This window comes from Macaca thibetana, chromosome 16, assembly GCF_024542745.1.
Source record: "Macaca thibetana thibetana isolate TM-01 chromosome 16, ASM2454274v1, whole genome shotgun sequence".
NCBI classification, from domain to species: domain Eukaryota; kingdom Metazoa; phylum Chordata; class Mammalia; order Primates; family Cercopithecidae; genus Macaca; species Macaca thibetana.
In genome coordinates, this window is record NC_065593.1 from 24005190 (window position 1) to 24017681 (window position 12492).

A 12492-nucleotide genomic window follows, 5' to 3' on the forward strand; every position below is an offset into this window, starting at 1 on the left:
TATTGTTCTAGAGGGGTAAAAATTTTGATGCCAATCTGATTAATTTCCAATCATGTCCAAATACAAAACTCAAGATGACACACTTTATCTAAAGCAAATTTTTTCATTAACACCAGCAAAACTAAATATAACTGCACCCATATAGGGGTATTCAGCTTATCTAAATACCACTGATTTCATATTCAGTTAGCCCATGGATAGGGAAAATGTATAAAGAATAATGCAAGTTAACATTCCCATTTAAAAATGGCCTGCAATTCCACATAATAGAAATTGTACATAAAACTATTAACCAGTCACCTAAGGGAGCATATCCCACGTTTTGTTGTTTTGTTTTGAAAGACAGGGTCTCACTCTGCTGCCCAGGCTCGAGTGCAGTGGTGCAATCATAGTTCACTGCAGACCTGGATCTCCCAGGCACAAGTGATCCTTCCTCCTAAGCCTCCCAAGTAGCTGGGACTACACATTGTTGCCCAGGCTGGCCTCAAACTCCTGAGCTCAAGTGATCCTCCCACTTCAGCCTCCCAAAGTGCCGGGATTACAGGCATGATCCAGCACACTGGGCCTCCTACAATTTTTTTGGAGATGGTAAGAAAACATAACACAACCAGATATCCTCTCAGGCTCACACAATGATCACCAGTGCAAAATACTTGGGTAAACATTTTCTAGTGACAGTCTCTAGAGGGCAGACGGCACAGAAAGCAATACCAAAAAACCCAACTCCCCCGGCAGAGGCTAACTAATGTACAATACATGTCTTAAAAAATGAAGCATTTCTTTTTGTCCTAATATTCCTAAAACAACCAACTCCTATATTTACCTCCAAAGAGCAGAGCTGGAGAACAAGTGAAATCAGGTAAATGTTATCTTTGAGAATTCCTACTCTTAAAACTTCCATTAAGCAATTCTACTACTTCCATTTTTAAGGAAGTAAAATAATATTAAAAGGACATCTATTTATTATACTCAAGTCTTCCAGCTTGCAGATAAGGAAAGGTATGCAGACTAGGAAATATGCTTAAAAGTCACATAAATTGCTTTGTTATTCATCTCTCAGGCAATATTTCTTCCAGAGAGAATATGGTAATGACCTAATTCCCACAATCTGGTATGGTCCCCCTTCCCTGCAAGTCACTGCCTAAATGAACCACTATTAAAATGGGAATATACACTATGTACTAAGTGTGTACATGCATGCATGGAGTATGCATTTCTGTTAGAGAAGAGAGGAAGACATAGCAAAGTACGGGAATACTGAAACCCACTGTTCTCAAAAGCAAAAGGATATAAACATCATTCGTTAAACCCCATTATTTGCTCTAAAGATTTAGAGTTATGCCATACAGCAAAATTTTCTTTAAGACACAAACATATCACATTCTAAGAAAGTTATTAACATGAGGCCCGGCACAGTGGCTCACACCTGTAATCCCAGCACTTTGGGAGACCCAGGTGGGTGGATCACCTGAGGTCAGGAGTTTGAGACTAGCCTGGCCAACATGGGGAAACCCCGTCTGTACTAAAAATACAAAAATTAGCCAGGCGTGATGGTGGGCGCCTGTAATCCCAGCTACGTGCGAGGCTGAGGCAGGAGAATCGCTTGAACCCGGGAGGCAGAGGTTGCAGTGAGTCAAGATCACGCCACCAAACTCCAGCCTGGGCGACAAGAGCGAGACTCCATCTCAAAAAAAAAAAAAAAAAAAGAAAAGAGAGTTACTAGCGTGAAACTTGAAAGATATCTCGTTCCCTTTAAACTTGGGCTTTGGGGCTATAAAAAGGAGACTCCCAAGAGCCTGGTCTTGACTATGCTTATCATGCTTGACATTGTAATTTGTCTAACTTATTTTCTAGTTACAAATTGGCATCCATTACTCCTTTTAAGACTTATCAGACTCCTCTTCAAAAATAGTGCTTCTACTCATTTTAAGCAAATTAGAACTACTAAATGAGCTCACTAATAAAGCAGCATATGATACAAAAAGCAAAGGAGAAGCTGGGCGCAGTGGCTCACACCTGTAATCCCAGCACTTTGGGAAGCAGAGGGGGGCAGATCACGAGGTCAGGAGTTTGAGACCAGCCTGGCCACCATGGTGAAACCAGTCTCTCCTAAAAATACAAAAATAAGCTGGGCATGGTGGCACATGGCTGTAATCCCAGCTACTCGGGAGGCTGAGGCAGGAAAATCACTTGAACCCAGGAGGCAGAGGCTGCGGTGAGCCGAGATTCCACCACTGCACTCCAGCCTGGGCAAGAGAGAGACTCCGTCTCAAAAACAAACAAGAAGCTGGGCGCGGTGGCTCACACCTGTAATCCCAGCACTTTGGGAGGCCAAGGCAGGTGGATCACAAGGTCAAGAGATTGAGACCATCCTGCCAACACGGTGAAACCCCATCTCTACTAAAAATACAAAAACTAGCCGGGCGTGGTGGCACGTGCCTGTAATCTCAGCGACTCAGGAGGCTGAGGAAGGAGAATCGCTTGAACCTGGGAGGTGGAGGTTGCAGTGAGCCGGGATTACACCACTGCACTCCAGCCTGGCAACAGAGTGAGACTCCCTCTCAAAGAAAAAACAAACAAAAAGCAAAGGAGAAACAAAAAAGCAAAGGAAGGAGAACATATGTTCAATAAAATTTTTTTTAAAGCACTCGGTCAAAAGAAAATATAACATCAACACCTTTAAGCAAGTTCTCCTCACTTCTTTGAACCAGGTAGATCAATTATGTTTGTATTTTTAAAAACCATTTTGAGTTGGAAAAGTGAACATTTCTTCTAAGTTTTAATCATACTAGTTCCAAAGACCCTGAATCAGTTTGATGTTAGTTGTTTATCCACATTGTCATTCTCTTAAAATACTCTTAATATGAACAACTAATTCTCTTAAAATTCTTAATATACTAAATTGGCCAATAAAAATCTTTGCATAGGAAACAAATGAGTTACCTTTAGTGTGATATACAATAGCAGCCCTCAGGTCAAATGAACCCCAGCTATCATTCCTTTCTAGGCCTCTCTGGTATCTCTGTTCTTTGGCAGAGCCTAACAAAGTGTTCGTAGGAGAGGCCAGAGGATTTTGATTTTCTATCTCGTAGTCCTTTGAGAGAAACACTAAAGCACCTTGACTACTGGTGTCTGCTTTCTGCAGGTCACCTATATGACTGGGTTCCAAGGATAAGGCTCCACTCTCACTAGTAGTCCCAGATTTTAGAATGCTACCCAGAACTTGAGGACTAGTCCGTTTCTCCAGCTCATAAGCCTTGGGAAACACAGGATGCTCAGTTCCTGAGGGAATTATTTCAGCACCCTGTGAAACCAAAGTGGCAGGATATTCTCCTTGAAATGTCACCTCCATCACTTTATGCTCTGATGACTTCCCAATAACAGTCTCAGGGCCAGCACTGGGCTCATTTATAAATGATAAACCCCACTGATTCTGGAAGATATCCCCCAGGTTTTGCTGATCTGTCTGAGAGGGCAGATCCACTTGTGCTGTGCTCAACAGCATAGTTTGCATATTTGAAGGATAGATAAAAAGGCTAGTCTTAATTTGTTCAACAGCTGCTGAAGTTAGACTCATGTCCTGGAGAACTGAATCTGTCCCAGAAGAGACGGGTGTTAGAGTATTAGCAGCAGTAGTTAGCAGTGGCTGACCCCCTGGAGGATAAACATTTGCATCAGTTCCTGCTAAAACAGGCCCATTAGAAAAGTTGGCAGAAGTAACAGATTTCAGCGCTGACATAGGGACCTGGGACAAGCGACTTGATGATTGGGTCTGAGTTTCCCCAGTAGATGATGATGATGATGAAGATGAAGTTGGTGACACAGAAGAGTTTTGTATAGTTTTGTTGAGGTTTTCCTTAACTTTGCTTGCATAACTTATTTTAGGAACTATTTTAGCACTGCTATTGTCCACTGGAAAAACTGGGGGTGGTTTAAATAGGGTCCATGAGTCCTCTTTGGAGGCAACAGCTGAAGCATGCTTTCCTTTGGGCCGATCATCAAACTTTTTGCTGCTCACACCAGGTTTACTATCTGAGCTTTTCCGAAGCATATCACCCACAGCAGGTTTTCCTCGACTTGTTCCTCCAGGCCCAGTTTCATACTTCCAAATGGGCTTCGAACCATCTACTCGATTTCCCTTTTGTTCACTATAGTCAGGCTTGAAAGTTTCAAGTCCCTGTTTTAAGGTTGGGACAGTGGTCTCTTGTTGCATTATTTTGTCCTGTACTATATTAAGGTTTTCACAACCCTTAGCACTATTGCGCCTAGCTTTCCTTTTTTTAGGAGTTGTATATCCACTCTCAGATCCACTACCATCATTATCTGCTCCTTTACCCATATAACCATTAGTAATATAGCCAGAATTATTTGTTACCACACCATTTGGAATTGGTATAGTATCAGACTTATCTACAGACTGGTTCTCTCCAGATTTATTTTCATAAGACTTTCCATTCTTTTTGTCCATACTGTTTTTCTGAATGTAATTCTTGGTTTTAATTCCTGCTTTCCCAAAGGTGTTGGCCTTTACAGTCTGCTTCAGGCTAGTGTCTACAACTTGCTGGTTGCCATTGAGGACCCTGGAAATAGGGTTGGTGGCTTCATCAGAACTCAGGGTCTTTAAAGAGATTTCTCTTTCTCCAGCATTACCGTTTAGTTCACCATAGCCTAGGGGAGGGAAAAAAACGGTTTATTAAAAAAAAAAAATCACAACATGTAAATTACACTAATACCTAACATTTAAGAAATGTTTATTTACTGTATGCTAGACACTATGCTATGAACTGTAGCTTTATATTATTTCACATCTCTATGAGAAGACACTTGTCAGCCCCATTTCACAGACTAGGAAATGCAATCTACTGCTAAGCAAAGCAAGAGGTAGAACTGAGCCAAAATTCAAAGCAAAGTCTGAGGCCAGAAAAAAAGACCTCTTAAGCAGTATGCCAAATACCTCTCATCTAACAAAATCAATCTACCCATCACTCTCACAAGGCTGTTATAAAATTTTCTTTTTTTTGAGACGGAGTCTCACTCTGTCGCCCAGGCTGGAGTGCAGTGGCATGATCTCAGTTCACTGCAACCTCCGCCTTCTGGGTTCACGTCATTCTCCTGCCTCAGCCTCCAGAGTAGCTGGGACTACAGGCGCCCGCCACCACCCTCAGCTAATGTTTTTTGGATTTTTAGTAGAGATGGGGTTTCACCATGTTAGCCAGGATGGTCTTGATCTCCTGACCTCGTGATTCGCCAGCCTCGGCCTCCCAAAGTGCTAGGATTACAGGCGTGAGTCATGCACCCGGCCTAAAATTTTCTTTACAATTCAGAGCAGAGATACCCTCTGGGTAAAAATCAAGTTTTATTGAAACAGTAATTATTACAAGGAAATTAAAGACTTCATTTCTACAAAACCATAAATAGCTGGTAGTCACTATCAGCAGTTTCCAATGCATCTATCAGCAACTCTAAAGTCAAATTTCATTTTGAAGCCTGTAATCCCAGCACTTTGGGATCTAAAAGTGAAACCCCGTCTCTACTAAAAATACAAAAAAAATTAGCCGGGCGCGGTGGCGGGCGCCTGTAACTACTTGAGGAAGGAGAATTCTTGCAAAGTACTTCTTGGGCAACAGCGTGAGACTCCGTCTCAAAAAAAAAAAAAAAAAAAAAAAAGAAAAAATTTCATTTTGACATTTCCCAGATATTGGATCACACTGTTAACACGTGAAATTAAAATATCTATGCACCAATGTTTCTAACCTTTATAAAACATATTTTCTTCATTTTACATTTAGATAAACAGACTTTGAGAGATGAATTGTCAATCCTGACAATTGACAGAATTCCAGTTCTGTCACTGGAAATCTGACCTCCAGTCTATCTGCAATCCATGGTTTCCTACCACTATGCAATACTGCCTTGACTCAAAAGATGCGATGAGAAAATATTTAACAAAACTACAATAAAAAGGATCTAATTTTTTAGTGTTATGGTATTCAGGTTTAATTAAAAACTGTCAACTGCCAGTGGCTCATGTCTGTAATCCTAGCACTTTGGGAGGCCAAGGCAGGCAGACTGCTTGAGTTCAGGAGTTCAAGACCAGCCTGGGCAACATGGAGAAACCCTGTCTCTACTAAAAACACAAAAATTAGCTGGGCGTGGGGCATGTGCCTATACTCCCAGCTGGGGCTGCTAAGGGAGGAGGATAGCTTGAACCTCGGAGGTCGAGGCTGCAGTGAGCATGTACTGAGATGGCACCACTGCCTTCTAGCCTGGGTGACAAAGTGAGTCCCTCTCTCAAGAAAAAAAAACCTTCAACCACCATAAAAAGTCAATTCTATTATAGCTAATGCAAATAGTTTTTCACTATAACAAAATGGTGCTATTAGTTATCTACCTTTTTATGAAATGTTCACAAAAGCATCCTGAGGTCAACTCATTAGAAACAGATATACAGGCTAGGTGCAGTGGCACCCAGCACTTTGGGAGGCCAAGGTGGGTGAATCATTTGAGGTCAGGAGTTCGAGACCAGCCTGACCAACATGGTGAAACCCTGTCTCTACTAAAAATACAAAATTAGCCAGGCATGGTGGTGCACGCCTGTAATCCCAGCTACTTGGGAGGCTGAGGCAGGAGAATAGCTTAAATCCAGGAGGCGGAGGTTGCAGTGAGCCCAGATTGGGCCATTGCACTCCAGCCTGGGCAACAAAAGCAAAACTCTGTTTCAAAAACAAAAAACAAAAAAACACAATAGGATACTCTACATATTTAAGGCAGCAGAAATGTGGACTCTAATAGGAACACTATTTTTATAAGTCTGAGAATCATTGTTCCAAAATAACTTAATGTATACGTCTATTAGATTCACAACAAGACTTACTCATTCTACATTAGAAAAAAAGGTACAATGGCCGGGTGCAGTGGCTCAGCCTCCTTTGGGAGCCTGAGGCGGGAGGATCATGAGGTCAGGAGATCGAGACCACCCTGGCTAACACGGTAAAACCCCGTCTCTACTAAAAATGCAAAAAAAATTAGCCGGGCGTGGTGGCAGGCGCCTGTAGTCCCAGCTACTCGGGAGGTTGAGGCAGGAGAATGGCGTGAACCTGGGAGGCGGAGCTTGCAGTGAGCGGAGATCGCACCACTGCACTCCAGCCTGGGCGACAGAGCGAGACTCCGTCTCAAAAAAAAAAAAAAAAAAAAAAAAAAAAAAAAAAAAAAGGTACAAATACTAAAACTGAACAAATAAAGGCATTTTCTTCTACTGTATTAAAGTAACCCAAGAAAATATACTCAAGGCATAATCATTCCTAAAACAGACTGGCACAAAACTTGTACCACGAGATAATACATCTTATAAGAGTTATTTTTTTCCTTTTTTTTTTTTTTGAGACAGAGTCTCACTCTGTGGCCCAGGCTGGAGTGCAATGGTGTGATCCCGGCTCACCACAACCTCCACCTCCCAGGTTCAAGAGATTCTCCTGACTCAGCCTCCCAAGTAGATGGGATTACAGGCATGCACCACAATGCCCGGTTTCGCCACGTTGGCCTGGCTGGTTTCAAACTCTTGACCTCAAGTGATCCACCCGCCTTGGCCTCCCAAAGTGCTGGGATTACAGGTGAGAGCCACCACACCAACCTCTTAAGATTTCTTAGAACTCTTAAAGAGTTCTTAGATTCCACAGGGTTACATTTTTTAACATTTTTTGGCTGCTGGAAAAGCTATGATAGCCAATCAAATCAAATTTTTGGTGGCACAATTTTAACTATGAAACAGGAAGAATGTTTTCTAAAAGTTTATTTTTTCCTCAGAAAAATGCCAGGAGCAGTGGCTCACATCAGTAATCCCAGCACTTTGGGATCCCAGGCAGGTGAATCACTTGAGGTCAGGAATTTGAAAACAGTCTGGCCAATATGGTGAAGTCCCATCTCTACTAAAAATCAAAAAAAAAAAAAAAAAAAAATTAGCTGGGCATGGTAGCATACTCCTGTAATCTCGGCTACTCAGGGGGCTGAGGCAGGAGAGTCGCTTGAATCCGGGAGGCAGAGGTTGCAGTGAGCTGAGATCATGCCACAGCACTCCGGCCTAGGCCACAGAGTGAGACTCCGCCTCAAAAAAAAAAAAAAAAAAAAAAAGAAAGGAAACAAAAGCAGAAAGTCCCCTAAATAAAGGCTGTCATCATTTTTAATAGATATAACTTGGAAACAGTTGGAAACCAGCTGTTACGTTTTAAATAAGCTTTTGCATTGACATTCATTAATTTCATAGCATAACTTTTCGCTTTTAAGCTTCTTGTTCCTTTAATGTTGTCCTGTTGCAGGAATTCAATCCACATTTAAAAAATTCAAAAATGTAACATACATTACCTAACTCTGGAGGGAATACAAGACTACCTATATCATTTAACATACCAACAGGTTAAACAAAGGTTTGTATCCTTGGGCCCATTAGTCACAACTTTTCAGATTTCAATTAAAGATGAGCAACTTGAAATAGCAAAAAATCCAATCTCCAAACTGAGCTGAACCAAAACTAACTAGAATAATTCTTCCTAAGATTCTAGTTTGTAGTGACTCAGCTATTAGAATTCACCAAACAATGAAAAAACGGCTTAGAAGCCACTGTGCTCCCACCTGTAAGTTTTAATAACAAAAAAGAGAAAGAAAATCTCGTTTAACTACATAAAACTTTCCTCATGACAACCTTGTTGGTATGTATAAAGTATGCCAGAAAGAAATTTTTTTATATCTTAGATATTTAAGAAAAATGTAAACATTATAGAATAAATTTAAGAAATTAAAGGACTCCTAGCGCTTTTATTATTTAGGGCTGCTTATACATACTAATCCTACTTCCAAAAGACTCAGCAAAACTTGAGTCCTGATAAATCTAGCTTTTCAATTAGAAACAAATTACTCAACACATTTGGCCTTCTCTTGCGCCCTCTTCTGGATAAACAAAAAAAACTGTTCCTCTTTAGGTTTGTGAGTAATGGGTTACAAAAGCCTACCTCAACATGTTACAGATAAATTTCAAAAATATTGTAATGTTTTCTTAGTTATTAGCATAATGCATGTCAAAGCAACAGTACTGTGACCAAACCATACACTCGCCCCAAATTGTTTATACTCTGTCAAAACTCCTAATTCCAGTTTCCTCCTCTTTATCCACGTCTTCCGAGATAAGAAATATTTGGAGGAATACCACCTTGAATGGTTTAGGGGCTGCTTCTACATGTAGAGAGAAGTCTTGCAAGAGTATATTTACCTGACCGATGAAATACAATTTTTCAGTCTCAACAGTAATATTGCCTTATGCAGCCATAATACGGTAGTATTTTCTCATCTTTTGAACAAGATCTAATGCTAAAAAAATCTAGTTATGTAGTCCCTAACAGTTTTTAAACTGCTCTAAATCTTTAGGATTAAACACCTAACTCGTATGTTACGTGTTCACTTCTGTTGCATACCATCGGGTCCCTAACGAACTCCCAAAATGGAAAATCTGACATTCTAATTTCAGTCTTCAAGTTACAATCTGCAATTAAAAAAGCACTTAGTTTTTCTCCAGCTCTCAACAATTCCTTCTATCAAATCTGATACGCTGGGTTTAACATACGCTTTATGCTTCCTTTCTCTTCGATTTATATAGAGCCCTTATTTTTCAAAATATGCGAGGGTTATAAACTTTTAAACTTACTTCTCGTGAAATACTTTCTTACATGACTTTTACCCTCAATTTCTCGTTTGTTAATATTAGTTTGGGGATCAATATCGACTTTAAAATACGAAAAAACACCTTTCTTTTTAACATGGAGAGAAGCCTCATCCGAGGCAAGATGGTAGTAATCTAACCTCATGGATGAGCCACTTGGGTTCACCCTTAAGGACAAGAAAGGGGGTCAAAAAGCTCGCCCTCTTCCTCATCCTAACATTTTAAAAAATCTCTCACCTCAAAGACACTACCCAAGCTCAGAAGGTAAGTGCCGGCTGGGGAGGGGAATGGAACAAGGTTTTTGTTAATTTTTTTTTTTTTTTTCTTGTAGAAAATGAGCTGCTAGAAGGAAAAGGCCCAAGTGAAAGCCTCAGAGGCGGAGTCGTGAGCGAACCTGGCAGGAGACGAGGTTCCTGTGGCAGAGAAACTCGTGACCGGGGAGCTGGGTTCCCGCTGGGTACCCCACCCGGCCTCAGGCACCGCCTCTACCCAAAATGAATCCCCCCGCCGCCCCCCCAGGCCTCCTGCCCCTAGGAGCGCCGCGGCCGCCGCCGCCGCCCGCGGCCTCCTTCCCCCTCAGCTCCGCTTCGAGGCCGGCTCCCCGCCCCGACTGCCCGCGCCTCCCGCCGCACCCGGGAGCGGGAAACGCGGCCGCTGGCGCGCGGGGCCCTGCGCAGGCCGCTCCCCTCGTGGCCGCTTCCCTCCCCCACCCCAACCGCCCCCGCCCCTCACCCCAGGGACCCGCCCGGGGCCTCGCGCCGCCACCGGGTTACACAACCCCGGCCGGTGACGGGGGAGGGGCGGCCGCGGAGCGGGGGGCGGCGGCGCCCCCGCAGTGCAGGGGGCGAGGCGGCGGCCGGTGGTGATCCCAGGTCACCCAGCTCCGACGCGCCGTGTGGCCCTCGACACCCTTCCCCCCCGCTCCTCAGTGGGCCGGAGTCGGTGACAGGAATCGGCTTCCAACATGGCGGACAGGAAGCGGCCCCGCGAGGAGGAGAGAACATTCCAGCCGCGCCGGCTCTGGGGGGAGCGGGCCCGGGGCACCAGTCTTGGGAGGAGCCGCGGGACAAGACTGCGGGGTCCGGCGCCCAAAAAAGGCGTCTAGTGGTGGAAACGACCCGTGAGATGAGGGGTCCCAACAGCCCCCCCCAACAAGATGGGGAGCCCCAAGGCCACAGGTGGGCTTGGGGTGGCGGGTGAGGGGCACTTCCTCAACTCAGCCTACCTACCCACCCCTGGCCGCCTGCAAAAGGGTCTCGCGACACCATCCGAGGCGGGATTCGCTAGGCCTTCCTGAGTTACACCTCGAGGGATTTTTTTGGGGGTAGGTTTACCCCATCTCAGGGCCCCCATATTGAGGTAACTCCAGGGACGCAGAGAGGTGAATGGAAAAGAATAATGAGGTTGGACTTGCAAGGCCGACCCAGTGGGTCTCCCTTCAGCCGGGGCGGGGGCCGGGAAGGTCACGCTGGCCTGGCTGGGCCTCTCCCATGCTGGAGGGAAGGAGGGCGCTGCAAACCCCATTGCTCAGCCCGAGCCCTAGAATGAAAGGGGCATCCCCAGAGCCGGAGGGCACACACACACACACACACACACACATCCCGACCCCGTCCGCGCTTTTCGGATCCAGCCCCACCCCCATCTCCCCTGTCCTCCACCCCCAACCCCCTTCCCCCACCCGTCCTCCCTCCCAGACCTGTTTTCTTCTTCGGCGTTTCCTGGTGCTGCTGGAGGGTGTGTTTCTGCTCATGTTTCAGCGGCTTTGGCTGGGCCTTGGGGCTGCCCTCGGCTCCATGCTGCAGGTATTGGTGAGGCTGCTGGTGATGATGGTGGTGGTGGTGGTTGTGGCTGTGGTTGTAGAAATAATAATGGTGGTGGTGGTGCGGCTGCTGCTGCTGCTGCTGAGGGTGATGGTGCGGATGGTGGTGGCTGTGATGGTGCTGAGGCTGTGGCTGGCCGGGCTTCTCCTCCATTGAAAGCGGCTGGGACTCCCTGGCTGAGGCTGCGGGCTGCTGCACCGTCAGGATCTGAGACTGCTTCTCAGGGCTCACTCAGTATATCTGAGCGCGTCTCGCCAGCGCACTGGTTAACCGAGCGATTCTGCGAGATTGGCAGCCGCGCTCCAACAATCAGGAGCCACGCTGTACCGCAAGCCCCGCCCCCAGCTCAAATCCTCTTTCCTTCCCCTTCGCCGCTGCCGCCTGGCCAACGCCACTTACCCTGTGCAACCTCACAGGGCCGGGCCTTCAACGTCAGCACTATGGCTCTCTCTTCTGTCGCTTTCTCTCCTTCACCACGCAGTCTGCGAACAGCACTTTCTACACTCCTCGCCGGCAAGCAAGCTCATGTCGAGGGTAGCAGATTCCACTGGCGATTCCACTGGCGCTGGGAGCCATCTGTTGGTTTTGCACCTATTAGAATCTGGTGGTTTTTTTGTTTTTTGTTGTTTTTTGTTGTTAATCCTTTTCCGGGTAACCAGAAAGGGAAGCTCAATTCCCTTAACCCTAAGACCACTAAAGGGGCAATACAAAAAGAGGAAATAAATACATTTTTAAGAATACAAGAGCTTCACAATCCAGTAGATCATTTTGTATTCTGGATTCATTTTGCTTTGTATTCATATGCTAATCTCTTCCTTTCCACGAAGGGATTATAGGGTTCCACAATGGGGTATCTGTGTAATTTTCTAAAAGGGCACAAAGGGTTTAAATCATTGTTTCTTTGTAGTTGGAGGCAAGGGGGAGCGGGAGGAATGAAAATCTACACTGAAGGTTGTGGGTTTTTTT

At 44.8% G+C, this 12492-nt stretch overlaps 2 protein-coding genes across 2 annotated transcripts in view; one reads left to right on the forward strand and one right to left on the reverse strand.

Annotated features, from left to right (window-relative positions):
* NUFIP2 (nuclear FMR1 interacting protein 2) overlaps positions 1–11911 on the reverse strand; it is a 40348-nt gene extending 28437 nt beyond the window's left edge. Inside the window, exons 1-2 of the mRNA XM_050763321.1 lie at positions 11403–11911; positions 2944–4668 (exon numbers count right to left, since the gene is read on the reverse strand). Of these exons, the coding sequence (XP_050619278.1) occupies positions 2944–4668; positions 11403–11679 (2002 nt within the window). The 5' untranslated portion in view covers positions 11680–11911. The remainder of the gene's footprint in view (positions 1–2943; positions 4669–11402) is intronic.
* The window catches only part of TP53I13 (tumor protein p53 inducible protein 13), a 343577-nt gene that overhangs the window by 41987 nt on the left and 289098 nt on the right, over positions 1–12492 (forward strand). The window lies entirely within an intron of this gene.